General features: G+C 45.1%; 1 protein-coding gene across 1 annotated transcript in view; it reads left to right on the top strand.

Annotated features, from left to right (window-relative positions):
• The first annotated feature begins 14,943 nt into the window (after positions 1 to 14,943).
• The window catches only part of EIF3B (eukaryotic translation initiation factor 3 subunit B), a 34,161-nt gene continuing 24,690 nt past the window's right edge, over positions 14,944 to 24,414 (top strand). Inside the window, exon 1 of the mRNA XM_038762552.1 lies at positions 14,944 to 15,507. Coding sequence (XP_038618480.1) covers positions 15,039 to 15,507 — 469 coding nt within the window. The 5' untranslated portion in view covers positions 14,944 to 15,038. The remainder of the gene's footprint in view (positions 15,508 to 24,414) is intronic.

Below are 24,414 nucleotides of genomic sequence, written 5' to 3'. Positions count from 1 at the left end.
CCAATTTGTACTTCCCAGGCGCTTAGTACAGTGCTCTGCACATAGTAAGCGCTCAATAAATACGATTGATGATGATGATGATGATTCATTGAGTGCTTACTGTGTGGAGAGCATTGTAGGAGAGGACAAACATTTTGCTCATATTAAAGGAAAAACTCCCATGTCATGTTAAGTTTCTTGGCTAACTTTCATATTGCATTGTGGATCCTTTTCCCAGCTTTTAAAGTCCTGTGTTTTGATTCAGAAATATTGAGGTTGGTCATTTGGAGTTTCGGTACTTCAACTTCTTTTTTATTTGAAGTGCGTTAAGATAAGTTTATATATCATATAATATTAAAGTTTAATCAATCAGCGGTATTTATTGAGCACTTACTGGGTGCAGAGCAGTGGACTGACAGCATGGGAGAGTTCAGTACAACAGAACTGGTAGACATGCTCCCAGCCCACAGTAAGTCACAGTTCAGAGGGGGAGACAGACGTTAATAGACATAAATAAATTACAGATATGAACACAAGTGCTGTGGGGATAAAAACAGATGAAAATTTCTCCTAAATGTACTGAAAAAAGGAAATAACTGAATTATTAACTGAATAAATGAATAATGATTTATTTGGCATTGTTTAATGTTAGAGGTACTAGAGAATAATAATAATAATGGTATTTGTTAAGCGGTTACTATGTGCCAAGCACTGTTCGAAGAGAAACAGTGTGGCCTAGCAGAAAGAGCATGGGCCTGGGAGCATGAGGACCTGTCTTCTAATCCAGCTCTGCCAATCAATCAATCAATCAATCGTATTTATTGAGCGCTTACTGTGTGCAGAGCACTGTTCTAAGCGCTTGGGAAGTACAAGTTGGCAACATAAGTAACAAGTTGCCAATTGCTCGCTGTGTGATCCTGGGGAAGCCACAAAACATCTCTGTGCCTCAGTTTCCTCAACTGTCTCCCAAGTGCTTAGTACAATGCTCTGTACACAATAAGCACTCAATAAATACAACTGAGTGAATGAATAAAATGGGGATTAAATACCTGTTGCCCCTGTTACTTAAGATTGTGAAACTCATATGGGACATGGAACGTGTCCAATCTGATTAACTTGCATCTACCCCAGTGCTTAGGACAGTGCTTGACACATAGTAAGCAATTAACAAATATAATTATAATAGTATTAATAATGATGACAATTTTTGAATACTCCCTCTGAGGAGATTATGAAAATAGTTAATTATATTTAAATTGATGACCAGGTTCTAAGTTTAAGATATGCAAATAGCTGATCAATCAATTGGATTCATCAAGCATCTACTGAATGCAAAACATCGCCTTAGATTCATTCAATCGCATTTCATTCAATCGTACTTATTGAGCACTTAATGTGTGCAGAGCACTGTACTAAGCACTTGGGAGAGGCTTGGGAGAGGACAACGGAAGAAAGACACAAGTTCATTCATTCATTCATTCATTCAATCGTATTTATTGAGCGCTTACTGTGTTCAGAGCACTGTACTAAGCGCTTGGGAAGTACAAGTTGGCAACATATAGAGACAGTCCCTACCCAACAGCGGGCTCAAGTTCTTTGTCCTCAAAGAATTTACAATCCAATGAGGGAGACGGATTAAAATTATTTACAAATTGTAGAAACAGGATGAAAAACAAGGTCATAACAGGAAATTCTAAAATATATCATGATGAAATAGCCAAGTAAGTAATTGAATGCATGAATCAAAATACACACGCTTGAATACATAAATATTGAGGAGAGGAATAAAATATGTAAGTGCTAAGGATGGGGTTTGAGTGGATGCAACTAAGATGCATCCACTACATCGGGAAAGTCTTTCTAGAGGGGATGATATTTTAGGGGGGTTTAAATGAAGGTATTTGTTAAGCACTCAGTATGTGCCAGGCACTGTACTAATCGGGTTGGGCACAGTCACTCATCCCACATGGGGCTCACAGTCTCCATCTCCATTTTACAGATGAGGCAACTGAGGCACAGAGAAGTCAAGTGACTTGCCTAAGGTCGCATAGCAGACAAGTGGCAGAGCCGGGATTAGAACCCGTGACCTTCTGTCTCCCAGCTCCCTGCTCTATCTACTACACCATGCTATGTTCTGGTGGATTTGGAAGGGGAGGGAGGACACATAATAAACTGGGAGAGTTTATAATTTATAAAGTTTATAAGCTGCTTTATTACGCGTCCCTGCTCTGATTGGGGAATCAGCACGAACAAAGGATGGGAGGCAGAAGAGTCAAGACCATGGTACGGTTAGGAGGTGATCTTGGCAGGAGTAGAGAGGGTTCTAGCTGGGGAGGAACAGAAAAATCAATCAATCAATCAATCGTATTTATTGAGCGCTTACTATGTACAGAGCACTGTACTAAGCGCTTGGGAAGTACAAATTGGCAACACATAGAGACAGTCCCTACCCAACAGTGGGCTCACAGTCTAAAAGGGGGAGACAGAGAACAGAACCAAACATACCAACAAAATAAAATAAATAGGATAGAAATGTACAAGTAAAATAAATAAATAAATAGAGTAATAAATATGTACAACCATATATAATTTGTACAACCATATATAGAAAAAGGGAGGTGACACGGAAAATGAAGAAAGCTGGTGGGAATCCAATGGTAAGGAGTTTCTGCTTGATTGGGGTGGGGATGGTGAGGAGGGAATGGATAGCTTTTGGACCATGTACAAAAATGGCCCATCCCCATTTTTTCCCATTTCTTATCAAGGATCTGAGGGGATAGCTTTCATCTGGCTTTTGAATGCGCCAAGGCAAATGCTTTGCCTCCAAGAGTGACAGTGTATGAGTTGTGAAGTAGCCTTCCAAAAAGAGGAAAAACAGTTTGAGGGGTCAAAGGTTGAGGAAGGAAATTCATCACCATCAATCGTATTTATTGAGCGCTGACTGTGTGCAGAGCCCTGGACTAAGCGCTTGGGAAGTACAAGTTGGCAACGTAGAGAGACGGTCCCTACCCAACAGTGGGCTCACAGTCTAGAAAGGGGAGATGGAGAACAAAACCAAACATACTAACAAAATAAAATAAATAGAATAGATATGTACAAGTAAAATAAATAAATAGAGTAATAAATATGTACAAACATATACACAAGTGCTGTGGGGAAGGGAAGGAGGTAAGATGGGGGATGGAGAGGGGGACGAGGGGGGTTCATACAGAGGATTTGGAAAAGCAACGGCCAGCCTGAGGATACATGAAAAGACTACGCTGAGAGTTGCTGAAGTGAAGGTTCTTGGACTACTGGGGAGGCCGAGAGTCCTGCCGACTTGAAAGCACCTCCTCACCTCTATTCTTTTTGTCCTCGGGTCAATATTAATCAGTTGTCAGAGAAGCTAGGGGAAAGCGCTTAGAACAGTGCTCAGCGCTTAGAACAGTGCTTTGCACATAGTAAGCACTTAACAAATGCCTAAATTATATCTGGTCCTGACTTGATCTGTTTTAGTCCTGGCCCATACCCAGTCTGACCTGCAGCAGCCAGTTTCTAAAACAGTCTGGAATCATCCCCCTGGCTCCCTGCGTGTTATTATTACCAATTACATTTGTTAGCAGTTTAATTAGAGCAAAGTCCGGAACTAACCTTAGAAAAAAGGGAAACGTATACCTATGTTGGCAGTCTTTGACCCACGGGGATTTATAGTCTAAAAGGGAGGGAGGGGAGGGGGCAGTTGGGAAAGAATTAATGACAGGCTAATAATAATAATAATAGTATTTGTTAAGTGCTTACTATGTGCCAGACACTGTACTAAGAGGCGGAGTAGATACAAACAAATCGGATGGGACAGAGTCCCCGTCCCACATGGGGCTCACAGTTTTAACCCATGAATCAATCAATCAGTCGTATTTATTGAGCGCTTACTGTGTGCAGAGCACTGTACTGTCATCAATCATCATTATCAATCGTATTTATTGAGCGCTTACTGTGTGCAGAGCACTGTACTAAGCACTTGGGAAGTACAAGGTGGCAACATATAGAGACAGTCCCTACCCAACAGTGGGCTCACAGTCTAGAAGGGGGAGACAGAGAACAAAACCAAACATATTAACAAAATAAAATAAATAGAATAGATATGTTCAAGTAAAATAAATAAATAAATAGAGTAATAAATATGTACAAACATATATACAGGTGCTGTGGGGAAGGGAAGGAGGTAAGACGGGGGGATGGAGAGGGGGACGAGGGGGAGAGGAAGGAAGGGGCTCAGTCTGGGAAGACCTCCTGGAGGAGGTGAGCTCTCAGTAGGGCCTTGAAGGGAGGAAGAGAGCTACCTTGGAGGATGGGCTTTCACACTTTCACCGCTCTCAAACAACTGTATGCGCCTGATACAGCGCTTAGTACTGTGCTTGGCACAGAGTCAGTGCTTCACAACCCATGTTAGAAATGAGGGAACTGAGGCCCAGAGAAGTTAGGTGACTGACCCAAGGTCCCACAGCAGACAGGTGGTGGAGCCGGGATTAGAGCCGAGGTCCTTCCAACTTCCAGGCCCGTGCTGTAGCCATTAGGCCACACTGCTTCTCCACGCTGCTTTAAGTAACAGTAAAGCAAATATTTGACAACCAAACAGCAACAGTACATAACTGCTATCACTCAATCAATCACTGCGTGCAGGGCATTGTACTAAGCATTTGGGAGAATACAGGAAATACTCCTCGGGCTCCTTACCACTCCAAGTACGGGCCACCTGAGTTGCAAAGGCCACAGTCTTGGCAATGTACCAACTATTCGGAAAGTGAGGGCTTCTGCCCACGCGTCTCCCGTGCCAGGTGTCTCCTCCCTGGAGTTGGAGGGCAGGGACCCAAGCGCTTAGTCCAGTGCTCTGCACACAGTAAGCGCTCAATTAATACGATTGATCGATCGATTGATTGGAAGGAGAGGGGTCTCAGCACCGTGGTCGGCAGGTGCCTCCCAATGGCCCCTGGAGATCTGATGGCAAAGGAGTTAAGGACGGCTGGGCTGCCTGGTTCGGCCCACTCCTGCAGTTCTGGGCTAATCCCTGGCTGTGGTAAGAGAGGAAGGATACCTGAGGTTAGCAAATTTGGAAAGGCAAAGGCAGGGCCTAATATTCAGAATATGGGCCTAGGACGCGGTAGATCTAGGTTCTAGTCTTTTTGTTGCTGTTGTTGTTTTGTTTCTAAAGCGTGTGTGCCAGGCACTGTACTAAGCACTGGGGTAAATGTTGTCCACTAGCGGACTTGACATGACTGACTCCATTTTGTGTATGCCGACAGTAACCCTCCACTTTGTGCAGGCCGAGAGAACAACTCCTTTTTGTATTTTACGCAAGGCTCAGCAACAGATGTCTTCAAGGCCAGTAACAAGTATCTATGCAAGGCCATAGGGCAGATAACAACAACGTGCACAGGGCAGTAGGAACAGAGAATAAGGAGAATTTGTAACATCTTGTCGGTCCTAATCGGATTCCTGAAATTCCCAAATGCTCCGCTCCCATGTTGCCGTAACTCAATAAAAGAAACAGTGAGAAGGGGATCGGGGCTGCTTGTCACTCGTACCTCTCCCGGGAGGTGAACGGGCGGGTAGCCACTTTCCTTCTTTACTGCTCTACCTGGACTCATGTCTCCGAGTCATTTTTCCTCTCCGTGTCACCACCCTGGGTACACGAACCCTGCGGCCGATTTACACCGAGTTAACCTATTTTGCACCCTATTTGTCGATAACAGTAAATGAGGTAACTGAGACAGAGAGAAGTAAAGTGACAGCAGACAGGTGGGTGACCCAGGAGAGGGAAGCAGCGAATCCTAGTAGAAAGAGCATGGGTCTGGGACTTAGAGGTCCTGGGTTCCAATTCTGGCTCTGCCACTTGCCTGTAATAATCATAATAACAATAATGACGGCATTTGTTAAGCGCTTACTACGTGCAAAGCACTGTTGGAAGAACTGGGGAGGATACAAGGTGATTCACTCATTCATTCAATCATATTTATTGAGCACTTACTGTGGGAAGAGTGCTCAGTAAGTACGATTGAATGAATGAATGAATGAAAGGAGGTAGGGCGGGGGGATGGGGAGGAGAGGAGAAAGGGGGCTCAGTTTGGGAAGCTATAATTCTATTTATTCTGTATTCCTTCATTCAATCGTATTTATTGAGCGCTTACTGTGTGCAGAGTGCTCAATAAGTACGATTGAATGAATGAATGAATGAATGAATGAATGAAAGGAGGTAGGGCAGGGGGGATGGGGAGGAGAGGAAAAAGGGGGCTCAGTTTGGGAAGCTATAATTCTATTTATTCTGTATTCATTCAGTCGTATTTATTGAGTGCTTACTGTGTGCAGAGTGCTCAATAAGTATGATTGAATGAATGAATGAATGAATGAAAGGAGGTAGGGCAGGGGGGATGGGGAGGAGAGGAAAATGGGGGCTCAGTTTGGGAAGCTATAATTCTAGTTATTCTGTATTCATTCATTCAATCGTATTTACTGAGCGCTTACTGTGTGCAGAGTGCTCAGTAAGTACGATTGAATGAATGAATGAATGAAAGGAGGTAGGGCGGGGGGATGGGGAGGAGAGGAAAAAGGGGGCTCAGTTTGGGAAGCTATAATTCTATTTATTCTGTATTCATTCATTCATTCAATCGTATTTATTGAGCGCTTACTGTATGCAGAGCACTGTACGAAGCGCTTGGGAAGTATTCATTCAATCGTATTTATTGAGCGCTTACTGTATGCTGAGCACTGTATGAAGCGCTTGGGAAGTATTCATTCAGTCGTATTTATTGAGCGCTCACTGTATGCAGAGCACTGTACGAAGCGCTTGGGAAGCACAAGCTGGCAACATATAGAGACAATCCCTACCCAACAACGGGCTCCTATCATTTTATAAGATTAATTTATTCTATTTATTCTGATGGTATTGACACCTGTCTACCTGTTTGGTTTTGTTGTCTGTCTCCCCCTTCTAGACTGGGAGCCCGTTGTTGTGTAGGGACTGTCTCTATCTGTTGGGGAATGGTACTTCCCAGGCGCTTAGTACAGTGCTCTGCACACAGTAAGCGCTCAATAAATACGATTGAATGAATGGATGAGAACTAGAAATTCGTGGGTCACAACGCATTAGGGAACCATGGGGCTCCCTGAGCTCCCCCTCTTCCCCTCTCCACCCCCCCCCCGCCTTACCTCCTTCCCCTCCCCACAGCACCTGTATAGAAGTACATATGTTTGTACATATATACATATGTATATATGTATGTATATATACATGTATACGTGTACATATGTATGTTTGTACTAGAGAAGCAGCATGGCTCAGTGGAAAGAGCCCAGGCTTTGGACTCAGTGGTCGTGGGTTCAAATACTGACTCTGCCAATTGTCAGCTGTGTGACCTTGGGCAAGTCACTTCACTTCTCTGCGCCTCAGTTCCCTCATCTGTAAAATGGGGGTTGACTGTGAGCCCCCCGTGGGACAACCTGGTCACCTTGTATCCCCCCAGCACTTAGAACAGTGCATTGCACATAGTAAGTGCTTAATAAATGTCATCATTATTATTATTATTTATTACTCTATTTTATTTGTACATATTTATTCTATCTTTTTATTTTGTTAATATTTTACTTGTACATATCTATTCTATTTATTTTATTTTGTTAATATGTGTGGTTTCGTTCTCTGTCTCCCCCTTCTAGACTGTGAGCCCACTGTTGGGTAGGGACCGTCTCTCTATGTTGCCAACTTGTACTTACCAAGCGCTTAGTACAGTGCTCTGCACACAGTAAGCGCTCAATAAATACGAATGATTGATTGTATCCCCACAGCGCTTAGAACAGTGCTTTGCACATACTAAGCACTTAATAAATGCCATTATTATTATTATTATTTAATCCTCTATTTCATTTCTATATATTTATTCTATTTATTTTATTTTGTTAATATGTTTTGTTGTCTGTCTCCCATTTCTAAACTGTGAGCCCGCTGTTGGGTAGGGACCGTCTCTCAATGTTGCCAACTTGGACTTCCCAAGTGCTTAGTACAGTGCTCTGCACACAGTAAGCACTCAATAAATACGACTGAATTCCCTCCCTCTTCCCATCCGCCAAGCTAAAGCTCTCTTCCTCCCTTCAAGGCCCTACTGAGAGCTCACCTCCTCCAGGAGGCCTTCCCAGGCTGAGCCCCTTCCTTCCTCTCCCCCTCGTCCCCCTCTCCATCCCCCCATCTTACCTCCTTCCCTTCCCCACACCACCTGTATATATGTATATATGTTTGTACATATTTATTACTCTATTTAAATTGTACATATCTATTCTATTTATTTTATTTTGTTAGTATGTTTGGTTTTGTTCTCTGTCTTCCCCTTTTAGACTGTGAGCCCACTGTTGGGTAGGGACTGTCTCTATATGTTGCCAACTTGTACTTCCCAAGCGCTTACTCCAGTGCTCTGCACACAGTAAGCGCTCAATAAATACGATTGATTGATTGATTATTGTTTTGTTGTCTGTCTCCCCCTTCTAGACCGTGAGCCCACTGTTGGGTAGGGACCATCTCTCTATGTTGCCAACTTGTACTTCCCAAGTGCTCAGTCCAGTGCTCTGCACACAGTAAGTGCTCAATAAATACAATTGATTGATTGATTGATTGATTGTATCCCCCAGCGCTTAGAACAGTGCTTTGCACATAGTAAGTGCTTAATAAATGCCATCATTATTATTATTTATTACTCTATTTATTTTATTTGTACATATTTATTCTATTTATTTTGTTAATATGTTTTGTTGTCTGTCTCCCCCTTCTAGACTGTGAGCCCACTGGTGGGTAGGGACCGTCTCTCTATGTTGCCGACTTGGGCTTCCCAAGCGCTTAGTCCAGTGCTCTGCCCACAGTAAGCGCTTAATAAATACGATTGATTGATTGATTGTATCCCCCCAGTGCTTAGAACAGTGCTTTGGACATAGTAAGCGCTTAATAAATGCCATCATCATTATTATTATTATCTATTACTCTATTTTATTTGCACATATTTATTCTATTTATTTTATTTTGTTAATATGTTTTGTTCTCTGCCTCCCCCTTCTAGACTGTGAGCCCGCTGGTGGGTAGGGACCGTCTCTCTATGTTGCCCGCTTGGGCTTCCCAAGCGCTTAGTCCAGTGCTCTGCCCACAGTAAGTGCTCAATAAATACGACTGAATCAATCAATCAATCTGAATGAATGACTGACTGACTGACTGACTGAATGAATGAATGAATGAATGAGTGAATGAATGAATGAATGAATGAATGAATGAGTGAATTGGGCGGCCCAGGCCTGAGGGACCGACGCTGGGCCTCCCCCTCGCCTCCACCACTTCCAGTTCCTCTGCCCACAGTAAGCGCTCAATAAATACGACTGAATCAATCAATCAATCAATCTGAATGAATCTGAATGACTGACTGAATAACTGACTGACTGAATGACTGGCTGACTGACTGAATGAAAGAATGAGTGAATTGGGCGGCCCAGGCCTGAGGGACCAACGATGGGCTTCCCCCTCGCCTCCCCCACTTCCGGTTCCTCTGCCCACAGTAAGCGCTCCATAAATACGACTGAATCAATCAATCAATCAATCAATCTGAATGAATCTGAATGACTGAATGAATGAATGACTGAATGACTGACTGACTGACTGAATGAATCGGGTGGCCCGGGCCTGAGGGACCGACGCTGGGCCTCCCCCTCGCCTCCACCACTTCCGGTTCCTCTGCCCACAGTAAGCGCTCAATAAATACGACTGAATCAATCAATATCACTCAATCTGAATGAATATGAATGACTGAATGAATGAAAGAGTTGGGCGGTCCAGGCCTGAGGGACCGACGCTGGGCCTCCCCCTCGCCTCCCCCACTTCCGCTTCCTCTGCTCACAGTAAGCGCTCCATAAATATGACTGAATCAATCAATCAATCAATCTGAATGAATCTGAATGACTGAATGAATGACTGAATGACTGAATGACTGAATGAATGAATGAATTGGGCGGCTCAGGCCTGAGGGACCGATGCTGGGCCTCCCCCTCACCTCCACCACTTCCAGTTCCTCTGCACACAGTAAGCGCTCAATAAATACGACTGAATCAATCAATCAATCTGAATGAATCTGAATGACTGACTGACTGAATGAATGAATGAATGAATGAATTGGGCGGCCTAGGCCTGAGGGACCAACGCTGGGCCTCCCCCTCGCCTCCACCACTTCCAGTTCCTCTGCCCACAGTAAGCGCTCAATAAATACGACTGAATCAATCAATCAATCTGAATGAATCTGAATGACTGAATGAATGAATGAATGAGTGAATTGGGCGGCCCAGGCCTGAGGGACCGACGCTGGGCCTCCCCCTCGCCTCCACCACTTCCGGTTCCTCTGCCCACAGTAAGCGCTCCATAAATACGACTGAATCAATCAATCAATCAATCTGAATGAATCTGAATGACTGAATGAGTGAATGAATGAATTGGGCGGCCCAGGTCTGAGGGACCGACGATGGGCCTCCCCCACTTCCGGTTCCTCTGCCCACAGTAAGCGCTCAATAAATACGACTGAATCAATCAATATCAATCAATCTGAATGAATATGAATGACTGAATGAATGAATGAGTTGGGCGGCCCAGGCCTGAGGGACCGACGCTGGGCCTCCCCCTCGCCTCCCCCACTTCCAGTTCCTCTGCCCACAATAACTGCTCAATAAATACGACTGAATCAATCAATCAATCAATCTGAATGAATCTGAATGAATGACAGAATGAATGAATTGGGCGGCCCAGGCCTGAGGGACCCACGATGGGGCTCCCCCTCGCCTCCACCACTTCCGGTTCCTCTGCCCACGGTAAGCGCTCAATCAATCAATCAATCAATCAATCGTATTTATTGAGCGCTTACTATGTGCAGAACACTGTACTAAGCGCTTGGGAAGTACAAATTGGCAACATACAGAGACGGTCCCTACCCAACAGTGGGCTCACAGTCTAAAAGGGGGAGGCAGAGAACAAAACCAAACATACTAACAAAATAAAATAAATAGAATAGATACGTACAAATAAAATAAATAAATAGAGTAATAAATATGTACAAACATATATACAGGTGCTGTGGGGAAGGGAAGGAGGTAAGATGGAGGGGATGGAGAGGGGGGCAAGGGGGAGAGGAAGGAAGGGGCTCAGTCTGGGAAGGCCTCCTGGAGGAGGTGAGCTCTCAGCAGAGCCTTGAAGGGAGGAAGAGAGCTAGCTTGGCGGATGGGCAGAGGGAGGGCAATCAATCAATCAATCAATCTGAATGAATCTGAATGAATGAATGAATGAATGAATGAATGAATGAATGAATGAATGAATGGGGCGACCCAGGCCTGAGGGACCTACGCTGGGCCTCCCCTTCGCCCCCCCCACTTCCGGTTCCGTCGCGCGCTTTGCCCCCCTCCCCCCTCCGCCCACGTGACCCCCGGGCTCCTCTCCCGCGCCCAAGGGCGGCGGCCGCCATTGGACCGTACCATTACGGGAAGAAAAAAGTTACTTTTTAAAGCCGACCCGTTTTACGAAAGAATTATACGGCTGGAGCGCCCAATTCAGGCTATTTACATTAAACCCCGATGTCGATAACATTCTCCTGTTATTTGAGGCTCTTCTGCTCATTCCCGATTTTTCTTTTATTTGGAACCGTCCGCCCTAAAGCCCAGTCAGTGGACGAATCTAAAATGTTCCACGTAGAGGGGGGGACGAGAATAACAACTCCATCAATCAATCAATAATAATAATAATGACATTTATTAAGCGCTTACTATGCGCAAAGCACTGTTCTAAGCGCTGGGGAGGTTACAAGGTGATCAGGTTGTCCCACGGGGGGCTCACAATCTTAATCCCCATTTTACAGATGAGGTAACTGAGGCCCAGAGAAGTGAAGTGACTCGCCCAAAGTCACCCAGCTGACAATTGGCGGAGCCGGGATTTGAACCCAGGACCTCTGACTCCAAAGCCCGGGCTCTTTCCACTGAGCCACGCTGCTTCTCTGTTTCACTGGAAGGGGGGCAATCCCCATTAAAAGTGCGTTTTCAGTTATCCAACTCCGAGTTCAAAACTTTAGCTATTTCTCGGGATCGCATCTAATGTTGAATTCCGCTTCTTTTGGCCTCTGGTGGTAAAAGGGAGTTTGGATTCCCTATTTTAATATGTTTTGTTTTTTTGTCTGTCTCAATCAATCAATCGTATTTATTGAGCGCTTACTGTGTGCAGAGCACTGTACTAAGCGCTTGGGAAGTCCAAGTTGGCAATATATAGAGACAGTCCCTACCCAACAACGGGCTCACAGTCTAAAAGGGGGAGACAGACGACAAAGCAAAACATATCAACAAAATAAAATAAATAGAATAGACATGTACAAGTAAAATAAATAGAGTAATAAATATGCACAAACATATATACATATATACAGGTGCTGTGGGGAAGGGAAGGAGGTAGGGCTGGGGGCATGGAGAGGGCCTGTGAACCCACTGTTGGGTAGGGACCATCTCTCTATGTTGCCAACTTGTACTTCCGAAGCGCTTAGTACAGTGCTCTGCACACAGTAAGGGCTCAATAAATACGATTGATTGATTGTACTTCCCAAGCGCTTAGTACAGTGCTGTGCACACAGTAAGTGCTCAATAAATATGATTGATTGATTGATTGTACTTCCCAAGCACTTAGTACAGTGCTCTGCACACAGTAAGGGCTCAATAAATACGATTGATTGATTGATTGATTGATTGTACTTCCCAAGCGCTTAGTACAGTGCTCTGCAAACAGTAAGCGCTAAATAAATATGATTGATTGTATTTCCCAAGTGCTTAGCACAGTGCTCTGCACACAGTAAGCGCTCAATAAGCGCAGAAGCAGCGTGACTCAGTGGAAAGAGCCTGGGCTTTGGAGTCAGAGGTCATAGGTTTGAATCCCAGCCACATGTCTGCTGTGTGACCTTGGGCAAGTCGCTTAACTTCTCTGAGCCTCAGTGACCTCATCTGTAAAATGGGGATGAAGACTGTGAGCCCCACGTGGGACAACCTGATCACCTTGTATCCCCCCCCCCAGCGCTTTTAACAGTGCTTTGCATATAGTAAGTGCTTAACAAATGCCATTATTATTATTATTATTATTATTATTTTTATTATAAATACAATTGAATGAGAAGCAGTGTGGCTCAGTGGAAAGAGCACGGGCTTTGGACTCAGAGGTCATGGGTTCAAATCCCAGCTCCGCCAACTGTCAGCTGTGTGACTTTGGGCAAGTCACTTAACTTCTCTGTGCCTCAGTTACCTCATCTGTAAAATGGGGATTAAAGTTAAAATGGGGATTAAATATTACTCTATTTATTTATTTTACTTGTACACATTTATTCTATCTCTTTTATTCTGTTTATATGTTTTGTTTTGTTCTCTGTCTCCCCCTTCTAGACTGTGAGCCCACTGTTGGGTAGGGACCATCTCTGTATGTTGCCAAATTGTACTTCCCAAGCGCTTAGTCCAGTGCTCTGCACACAGTAAGCGCTCAATAAATACGATTGAAGGAATGAATGAAGTTGTGAGCCCCCTGTGGGACAACCTGATCACCTCGTAATCTCCCCAGTGCTTAGAACAGTGCTTTGCACATAGTAAGCACTTAACAAATACCATTAAAAAAAGAATGAATGAATGAATGAATGAATGAATGAATAAAGTTGTGAGCTCCCCCGGGACATCCTGATCACCTTGTAACCTCCCCAGTGCTTAGAACAGTGCTTTGCACATAGTAAGCGCTTAGCAAATACCATTAAAAAAATGAATGAATGAATGAATGAAAGAAAAACAGAAAAAAAAGAAAGGAAGGAAGGAGGAAGGAAAGAAGGAAAGAAAGAAAAAAGGAAAAAGAAAGAAAGAAAGAAAAAAGAAAAAGAAAGAAAGAATGAATGAAATACCACTTAAAAATGAATGAATGAAAGAAAGAAAGAAAAAAGAAAGAAAGGAAGGAAGGAGGAAAGAAAGAAAGATAGAAAGAAAGGAAGGAAGGAGGAAAGAAAGAAAGATAGAAAGAAAGAAGAAAGAAAGAAAGAAAAAAGAAAGAATGAATGAATCATCATCATCATCATCAATCGTATTTATTGAGCGCTTACTATGTGCAGAGGACTGTACTAAGCGCTTGGGAAGTACAAATTGGCAACATATAGAGACAGTCCCTACCCAACAGTGGGCTCACAGTCTGAAAGGGGGAGACAGAGAACAAAACCAAATGGCAGCAAACCTTGTGACTCCCAGGCCCCTACCCTGTCATCATCAATTGTATTTATTGAGCGCTTACTATGTGCAGAGCACTGTACTAAGCGCTTGGGAAGTATTGGGAATGAATTGGAATGACATGAATTGGAATGAAGCTTGGGAATGAATGAAATACCATTTAAAAAATGAATGAATAAAAAAAGAAAGAAAAAAGATAAAAGAAAGGAAGGAAGGAAAGAGGAAAGAAAGAATGAATGAATGAAATACCATTTAAAAAATGAATGAATGAAAAAAGAAAAAAGAAAGGAAGGGAGGAAAGAAAGAAAGAAAGAAAGAAAGAAAGAATGAATGAATGAATGAACGAATGAATGAATGAACGAATGAATGAATGAATGAATGACGTCGACCCCCTCCGGGTTTCCGAATGGTTCGGCCGGCCCCGAAGAGCCTGCTGGGAAAAGAGCGAGCGCGCCGCCATCGTGGACGGAACCAACTCCACGGGGGGAGTCGAAGCCCACGCGGCCTAGACTCCGGTGGTGCAGGTCGTCTGAAGTTGAAATCGGGGTTTACGATGCTATATACGGTGTTAGAAAAGGCGTTCGGAGAAAAGAGAGATGGTTTCTAGGCGTTAGGGGCAGGGGAGCGACGGTGGGGCGTGGGGGGTCCCCCCCGCGCTGGGCCGTCCGGGTCGGCGCGCCCTTCCTCGCGGTCGGGCGCACATGGCCCGCTAGTGGGACAGGCGGGAGCGCGGAGGGCAGGGCGGGCCGGACCGGACCGGACCGAACCGGAGCGGACCGGACCGGACCGGAGCGATGCAGGACGCCGAGAACGCCGAGAACGTGGCCGGGCCCGAAGCGGCCGAGCAGCGGCTGGAGCCCCGGGCCCAGGAACGGCAGCCCCCGCCCGGGGAGACCCTGGGCGCCGCCGAGGAGGAAGAAGAAGAGGAGGAGGAGGAAGAAGAGGAGGAGGAGAAGAAGGACGACGACAAGGGGGACGAGGAGGAGAAGGAGGAGGAGGAGGCCGCGGCGGCGGCGGCGGCGGGAGAGCCCGCAGCCCCCCCGCCTCAGGACCGGCACCCGGAGGAGCCGGACAAACAGCCCCAGCCCGAGGCCGACGAACACCACCGGCGGGAAGAGGAGCAGCAGGGCGAGGACGAGGAGGAGGAGGAGCAGGAAGGGGAGGAAGGCCAGGCCCGGCCCAAGCCCGTCGACACCGGCGAGGACGCCGACGACGTCTCCTTCAGCGACCCCGACGGCTACGTGGACGACATCAGCGAGGACGGTAAGGGCCCGCCGCGCTCCCGCGGGCCTACTTTCTTACGGTTTAGCGTTTATTCGTTAAGTCACTCAGTCGTATTTAGGGAACAATGACTGTGTGCTGAGCACTGGACTAAGCGCTTGGGAAGGACAAGTCGTATTTATTGAGCGCTTACTGTGTGCAGGGCACTGGACTAAGCGCTTGGGAAGGACAAGTTGGCAACATGTAGAGACAGGCCCTACTCAGTTAATCAATCGTATTGAGCGCTTACTGTGTGCAGAGCGCTGGACTAAGCGCTTGGGAAGTACAAGTCGGCAACATATAGAGACAGGCCCTACTCAGTTAGTCAATCAATTGTATCGAGCGCTTACTGTGTGCAGAGCGCTGGACTAAGCGCTTGGGAAGGACAAGGCAACAGAGACAGGCCCTACGCAGTCAATCAGTCAATCGTATTTATGGAGCGCTTACTGTGTGCAGAGCACTGGACTAAGCGTTTGGGAAGCGCAAGTCGGCAACATATACAGGCCCTACTCAATCAATCGTATTGAGCGCTTACTGTGTGCAGAACACTGGACTAAGCGCTTGGGAAGTACAAGTGGGCAACAGAGACAGGCCCTACGCAGTCAATCAATCAATCGTATTTATGGAGCGCTTACTGTGTGCAGAGCGCTGGACTAAGCGCTTGGGAAGTACAAGTCGGCAACATATACAGGCCCTACTCAATTAATCAATCAATCGTATTGAGCGCTTACTGTGTGCAGAGCACTGGACTAAGCGCTTGGGAAGTACAAGTTGGCAACATCTAGAGACGGTCCCTACTCAATCAATCAATCGTATTTAGGGAGCGTTTATTGTGTGCAGAGCACTGGACTAAGCGCTTGGGAAGCGCAAGTTGGCAACATATAGAGACAGGCCTTACTCAGTTGATCGCATTGAGCGCTTACTGTGTGCAGAGCACTGGACTAAGCGCTTGGGAAGTACAAGTTGGCAACAGATAGAGACAGGCCCTACTCAGTCAATTAATCAATCGTATTTATGGAGCGCTTACTGTGTGCAGGGCACTGGACTAAGCGCTTGGGAAGTACAAGTGGGCAACATATACAGGCCCTACTCAATCAATCAATCAATCGTATTGAGCGCTTACTGTGTGCAGAGCACTGGACTAAGCGCTTGGGAAGCGCAAGTTGGCAACAGATAGAGACAGGCCCTACTCAGTCAATCAGTCAATCAATCAATCGTATTTATGGAGCGCTTATTGTGTGCAGAGCACTGGACTAAGCGCTTGGGAAGTATAGGTTGGCAACAGATAGAGACAGGCCCTACTCAATCAATCGTATTTATGGAGTGCTTACTGTGTGCAGAGCACTGGACTAAGCGCTTGGGAAGTATAGGTTGGCAACAGATAGAGACAGGCCCTACTCAGTCAATTAATCAATCGTATTTATGGAGCGCTTACTGTGTGCAGGGCACTGGACTAAGCGCTTGGGAAGTACAAGTGGGCAACATATACAGGCCCTACTCAATCAATCAATCAATCGTATTGAGCGCTTACTGTGTGCAGAGCACTGGACTAAGCGCTTGGGAAGCGCAAGTTGGCAACAGATAGAGACAGGCCCTACTCAGTCAATCAGTCAATCAATCAATCGTATTTATGGAGCGCTTATTGTGTGCAGAGCACTGGACTAAGCGCTTGGGAAGTATAGGTTGGCAACAGATAGAGACAGGCCCTACTCAATCAATCGTATTTATGGAGTGCTTACTGTGTGCAGAGCACTGGACTAAGCGCTTGGGAAGTATAGGTTGGCAACAGATAGAGACAGGCCCTACTCAGTCAATCAGTCAATCAATCAATCGTATTTATGGAGCGCTTATTGTGTGCAGAGCACTGGACTAAGCGCTTGGGAAGTATAGGTTGGCAACAGATAGAGACAGGCCCTACTCAATCAATCGTATTTATGGAGTGCTTACTGTGTGCAGAGCACTGGACTAAGCGCTTGGGAAGTATAGGTTGGCAACAGATAGAGACAGGCCCTACTCAATCAATCGTATTTATGGAGTGCTTACTGTGTGCAGAGCACTGGACTACGCGCTTGGGAAGTACAAGTCGGCAACATATACAGGTCCTATTCAGTTAATTAATCAATCGTATTGAGTGCTTACTGTGTGCAGAGCACTGGACTAAGCGCTTGGGAAGTATAGGTTGGTAACGGATAGAGACAGGCCCTACTCAATCAATCAATCGTATTTATGGAGTGCTTACTGTGTGCAGAGCACTGGACTATGCACTTGGGAAGTACAAGTCGGCAACATATACAGGCCCTATTCAGTTAATTAATCAATCGTATTGAGTGCTTACTGTGTGCAGAGCACTGGACTAAGCGCTTGGCAAGTGCAAGTTGGCTACAGATAGAGACAGGCCGTACTCAGTCAATCAATCAATCAATCATATTTATGGAGCGCTTACTGTGTGCAGAGCACTGGACTAAGCGCTTGGGAAGTCCAAGTTGGCGACATAGAGAGACGGTCCCTACCCAACAGGGGGCTCACAGTCTAAAAGGGGGAGACAGAGAACGAAACCAAACGTACTAACAAAGTAAAATGAATAGATATGTACAAGTAAAATAAATAAATTAATAGAGTAATAAATATGTATACGCATATATACAGTCGTATTTATTGAGCACTTACTGTGTGCAGAGCACTGGACTAAGCGCTTGGGAAGTACAAGCTGGCAACATAGAGACACGGTCCCTACCCAACAGCGGGCTCACAGTCTAGAAGGGGGAGACAGAGGACAAAACCAAACATATTAACAAAATAAATAGAATAGATATGTACAATTAAAATAAATAAATCAGTAGAGTAATAAATATGTATATACAGTTGTATTTAGTGAGCGCTTACTGTGTGCGGAGCACTGGACTAAGCGATTGGGAAGTACAAGTTGGCAACGTAGAGAGACGGGCCCTACCTAACATTCATTCATTCATTCATTCATTCGTATTTACTGAGCGCTTACTGTGTGCAGAGCACTGGACTAAGCGCTTGGGAAGTACAAGTTGGCAACGTAGAGAGGCGGGCCCTACCCAACATTCTTTCATTCATTCGTATTTATTGAGCGCTTACTGTGTGCAGAGCACTGGACTAAGCGCTTGGGAAGTACAAGTTCGCTACAGAGACGGTCCCTATCCAACAGCGGGCTCACAGTCTAGAAGGGGGAGACAGATGACAAAACAAAACATATTAGCAAAATAAAATAAATAGAGTAAATATATAGAAATAAAATGAGTCGGTAGAGTAACAAATCCGTACAAACATATATATGTGTATACAGGTACTGTGGGGAGGGGAAGAGGAGGAAAGAAAGGATGGGGGCTCAGTGTGGGAAGGCCTCCTGGAGGAGGTGAGCTCTCAGTAGGGCTTTGAAGCCGAGTGGGGCCTTCTTGGGCTCCCTGCTGCTGGGAGGCCGCGCACGGCACTCAGTGGGCTCACAGTCTAGAAGAGAGAGACGGACAACAAAACAAACCATATTAACAAAATAAAATAGAGTGAATATCTACAAATAAAAATTCATTCAATCATGTTTATTGAGCGCTTATTGTGTGCAGAGCACTGGACTGAGCGCTTGGGAAGTCCAAGTCGGCAACATAGAGAGACGGTCCCTACCCAGCAGCGGGCTCACAGTCTAGAAGGGGGAGACAGGGAACAAAACATATTAACAAAGTAAAATAAATACAATAAATATGTACAAATAAAATAAATTAATAGAGTAATAAATACATACAGGCATATATACGGGTGCTCTGGGGAGGAGAAGGAGGTAAGGGGGGGTGGGGAGGGGGAGAGGAAGGAGGGGCTCAGTCTGGGAAGGCCTCCTAATTAATAAATTTACATTTATTACATTTATTTATATGTATATTTATATATATTTACGACAGTAATAAATGCCATTATTATTTACTGAGCGCTGACTGTGTGCAGAGCACTGGACTGAGCGCTTAATGATAGCATTTATTAAGTGCTTACTGTGTGCAAAGCACTGTTCTAAGCGCTGGAAAGGACAAGCTGGCCACAGATAGAGACGGTCCCTACCCCACAACGGGCTCCCAGCCTAGAAGGGGGAGGCACACGACATTCATTCATTCAATCCTACTTATTGAGCGCTGACTGTGTGCAGAGCACTGGACTGAGCGCTTGGGAAGTGCAAGTCGGCCACAGATAGAGACGGTCCCTGCCCCACAACGGGCTCCCAGTCTAGAAGGGGGAGAAAGACGCCATTCGTTCATTTAATCGCATTTATTGAGCGCTTACTGTGTGCAGAGCACTCTACTGAGCGCTTGGAAAGTCAAGTTGGCAATGTATAGAGACGGTCCCTACCCAACAGCGGGCTCCCAGCCTAGAAGGGGGAGACAGACAGCAGAACCAAACAAGTAGACAGGCGTCAATACTACCACTTATACATTCAACCGTATTTACTGAGCGCCAACTGTGTGCAGAGCACTGTACCGAGCGCTTGGAAAATACAAGCCGGCAACGTATAGAGATGGTCCCTACCCAACAACGGGCTCCCAGTCTAGAAGTGGGAACCAGACAACATTCATTCATTTAATCGTATTTATTGAGCTCCGACTCTGTGCAGAGCACTGGACTAAGCGATGGGGAAAGTACAAAGTCGGCAACACATAGAGACGGTCCCTACCCAACAACGGGCTCACAGTCTAGTAGGGGGAGACAGGCACCATTCATTCATTCAATCGCATTTATTGAGCACTGACTGGGTGCAGAGCACTGTACCGAGCGCTTGGAAAGTACAAGCCGGCAATGTATAGAGACGGTCCCTACCCAACAACGGGCTCACAGTCTAGAAGGGGGAGACAGACAACATTCATTCATTCAATCGCATTTATTGAGCACTGACTCTGCAGAGCACTGTACTAAGCGCTTGGGAAGTAGAAGTCGGCAATAGAGACGGTCCCTACCCAACAACGGGCTCACAGTCTAGAAGGGGGGGACAGACAACGAAACAAGTCATGTAGACAGGTGTCAAAATTGTCAGAATAAATAGAATTAAAGCCATATGCACATCAGTAACAAAATAAATAGGCCCACGGATGGCTTCTCTCTTTTTTTGCAGAATTGCACCTTCCCAGCGCTTACTAGAGTGTTCCGCACACAGGAAGCGCCCAATAATAATGATGGTATTTGTTCAGCGCTTACTATGTGCCACGTGCTGGGGGAGATGCAAAGTGATCAGGTTGTCCCACGTGGGGCTCACAGTCTTCATCCCCATTTTACAGATGAGGGAACTGAGGCCCAGAGAATAATATTAGCAATGATGGCATGTAATAAGTGCTTATTATGTGCAAAGCACCGTTCTAAGCGCTGGGGAGGTTGCAAGGTGATCAGGTTGGCCCACGGGGCTCACAGTCTTAATCCCCGTTTTACAGATGAGGTGACTGAGGCCCAGAGAAGTCAAGAAACTTGCCCAAGGTCAAACAGCTGACAAGGGGCGGAGCCGGGATTAGCACCCACGACCTCTGACTCCCAAGCCCGAGCTCTTTCCACTAAGCCATGCTGTGCTTGCTATGTGGCAAACGCCGAGGCGGATACAAGGTCATTAGATTGCCCCCCGTGGGGCTCACAGTCTTCATCCCCATTTTGCAGATGAGGGAACTCAGGCACAGAGAAGTGAAGTGACTTGCCCAAGGTCTCACAGCAGACGGGGCGGAGCTGGGATTAGCACCCAGGTCCTTCTGACTGTTGTGTGTGCATGGGCCTTTCGTGGGTTAAAGAAACCCAATTTTTTCGCTAATAATGAGGGTATTGGTTAAGCGCTTACTATGTGCTAAGCACTGTTATGAGGAAATGAAGTGCAATAGCCTGTTAGTTGATAATAATAATCATCATCATCATCATCATCAATCGTATTTATTGAGCGCTATGTGCAGAGCACTGTACTAAGCGCTTGGGAAGTACAAATTGGCAACATATAGAGACAGTCCCTACCCAACAGTGGGCTCACAGTCTAAAAGGGGGAGACAGAGAACAAAACCAAACATACTAACAAAATAAAATAAATAGAATAGATATGTACAAATAAAATAAATAAATAAATAGAGTAAAAATATGTACAAACATATATACATATATACAGGTATATATGTAATATAATATAATACATAATATATATATAATATATAATATATGTAATATATATACAGGTATATAATAATGGCACTTGGTAAACGCTTACAACGTTTACTGTTCTGAGAGTTAGGGTAGATCCAAGTTAATCACTTTGGACCCAACCCCTTGTCCCACATGGGCATCAGAGTCTCAATCCCCATTTTACAGATGGGGGAACTGAGGCCCAGAGAAGTAAAGTGACTGTCCCACAAGGGGCGGAGCCGGGATTAGAACCCAGGGCCTCCGACTCCCAAATCCGTGCTTTAGCCGCCAAACCACACTGCTTTCGCTAATCTTAGAACAGGTGGGCCTTATTGCATTTTTGCCTCCTTAGAAGAGATGGGCACTCTAAAATGTCCACTAAAAAAAAGGAAGAAAAGCTGTGATGGAAAGACGGGTGAGTTAAGGTATCCCGTGTTTGTAAGGAATCAGCTGAAGGCGTAGTTATTCATAAAACATGGAAAACCTTTAGGGCATCATAGGGCCTAGGGAGACCCCCATTGCTCCCACTTCTTTCCCCAAATGCAAGAAGAATATGTGAAATACGATGGGCAGGGGCTAATCAGTATTTCCCGCGTGAACATCGGGAAGCGGCGTTGCTCCGTGGAAAGAGCGTGGGCTTGGGAGTGAGAGGTCATGGGTTCTAATTCCAGTTCCGCTGCCTCTAAGCTGTGTGACTTTGGGCAAGTCAGTTAACATCTCTGTGTCTCAGTTACCTCACCTGTAAAATGGGAATTGAGACTGTGAGCCTGATCACCTTGTATCCTCCCCAGCGCTTAGAACAGTGCTTTGCACCTAGTAAGTGCTTAGCGAATGCCATCGTTATTATTATTAACCACTTTGGGGGTTGAGTTCTATTCTGACCTCGAAAGAATAAAACTTGGATGCAGTGCACATTTTTATACAAATTGTAACGAGTCTTTTGAAAAATATGCACTGTTGACATTAAGGTGAAGGGCTTTGAAAAGTTAATCTTTCCCATAGATATTAGACTATTCATTAATTCATTCAATCATATTTATTGAGTGCAAAGTACTGTACTGAGCGCTTGGGAGAGTACAATATAACAGCAATCACATTCCAGCCCACCGTGAGCTATTTTCTAGCCTCTGAAATTGTTCCAAAAATCTGAATAATTGCCTAGTGGATAGAGCACAGGCCTTGGACTCGGAAGAACCTGGGTTCTAATCCCAGCTCTGCCACTTGTCTGCTGTGTGGCCTTGGGCAAGTCATTTCTCTGAGCCTCAGTTAAAATGGAGGTTGACTGTAAGTGCCATGGGGACAGATCCAACCTGATTAGCTTTTTAACTACCCCATCATTTAGGACAGTGCTTGACTCAGAGTAAGTGCATAATAAAAGCAACAATTGGAGCATTTGTTAAGGCATTTTGGTGCCAAGCACTGAACTGAATGCTGGGATAGAGCTAAATTAGATTGGACACAATCGCTGCCCCACATGGTAGATTAAGTGGGAGGGAGACCAGGTGTTTATTCCCCATTTTACAGATGAGGAAACTGAGGCACAGAGCAGTTAAGTGACTTGCCCAAGGTCACACAGCTGGTAAGTGGCAGAGCCTGGATGAGAACCCAGGCTCCTAACTCCCGACCATATGCTATTTCCACTAGGCAGTGCCGCTTCCCAATCATAAGCCCATTGTAGCAGGGTTTGGGACAGTTTGAGGCCTGGAAATGGGTATAAAGATTGTCCAGAGAGTCACCCCTTTCCCTTCCTGCAATATTTTTCATAAGAGGGGGAGAGATTCTTACTAAAGACTGTAACAGAGCCTTGTCACCCTGGAATGAACACATTAAGGTGAAATAATAGTGTGAAAGATTGAATCAGCACTGTGGGGGGAGGAGGGGGAGAAGGGAACCAATCTAAAAATAAAGATTACCATGTACAAGCTACAGGTTAAATTACCATAGCTCTCCGGCTACGTCCAAGAGTTTCTGTGACATGTTCTCTGAAGATGAGTGCAGGACAAATAAAAAGTTAATGGGAGCTTGGTCCTAGAATGGTATAACCTAATAATCCCCAGTCATGTAAGGCGTTTGATTGCGATCTATCGAACATCATCTGCACAAATTACTAATATTCTGTTAGGTCTAATTTGCTGGCAGTTAACTGAGGAGAGCTTTTTCAGTAATGTATTAAGTATACCCCATTGCTAAAGGGTAAAGCATTGATGGAAAACCCCATGTCTTCATTACCTTGTCAAGCCCTTTCTGGTCTCAAAAGGTTATTTTAAATTTACTTTCAGGAGGTTAGATATTTAAGAATGGGCTACATTTTATGTTTAATTGTATAATCATGCAATTAACAGTAATCCTGGTTCATTGATTAAAACATTGAAGCAGTTTAGCCTAGTGGAAAGAGAATGGGTCTGGGTTCTAATCCTAGTTCGGCCACAAACCTGCAGTGTGACCTTGAGCAAGTCACTTAACTTGTCTGTTCCTCAGTTACCTTATCTGTAAAATGGAGATTAAGACCGAGCCCTCTATGGGACATGAACTGTGTCCAGTCTGATTTGCCCGTATCTACTCCAGCCCTTAGTACAATGCCTGGCATATCGTCAGCATTTAACAAATACAACTTTTTATCCACAGTGTTAGAAAAAAAAAAATTATCATGTCTAAAACTTCATGGTTCAGTCTTAAATTTTTCTTTTTGTTTTAATGGCCTTATCCACCTTATGATTTCATCATCTTTACAAGATCCCTTCTTGTTTTTCTGAAACCAGTTCA

Source organism: Tachyglossus aculeatus, chromosome 21 (assembly GCF_015852505.1).
Source record: "Tachyglossus aculeatus isolate mTacAcu1 chromosome 21, mTacAcu1.pri, whole genome shotgun sequence".
In the NCBI taxonomy this organism is placed as follows: Eukaryota; Metazoa; Chordata; class Mammalia; order Monotremata; family Tachyglossidae; genus Tachyglossus; species Tachyglossus aculeatus.
This window is presented reverse-complemented; position numbering and strand designations above follow the sequence as displayed.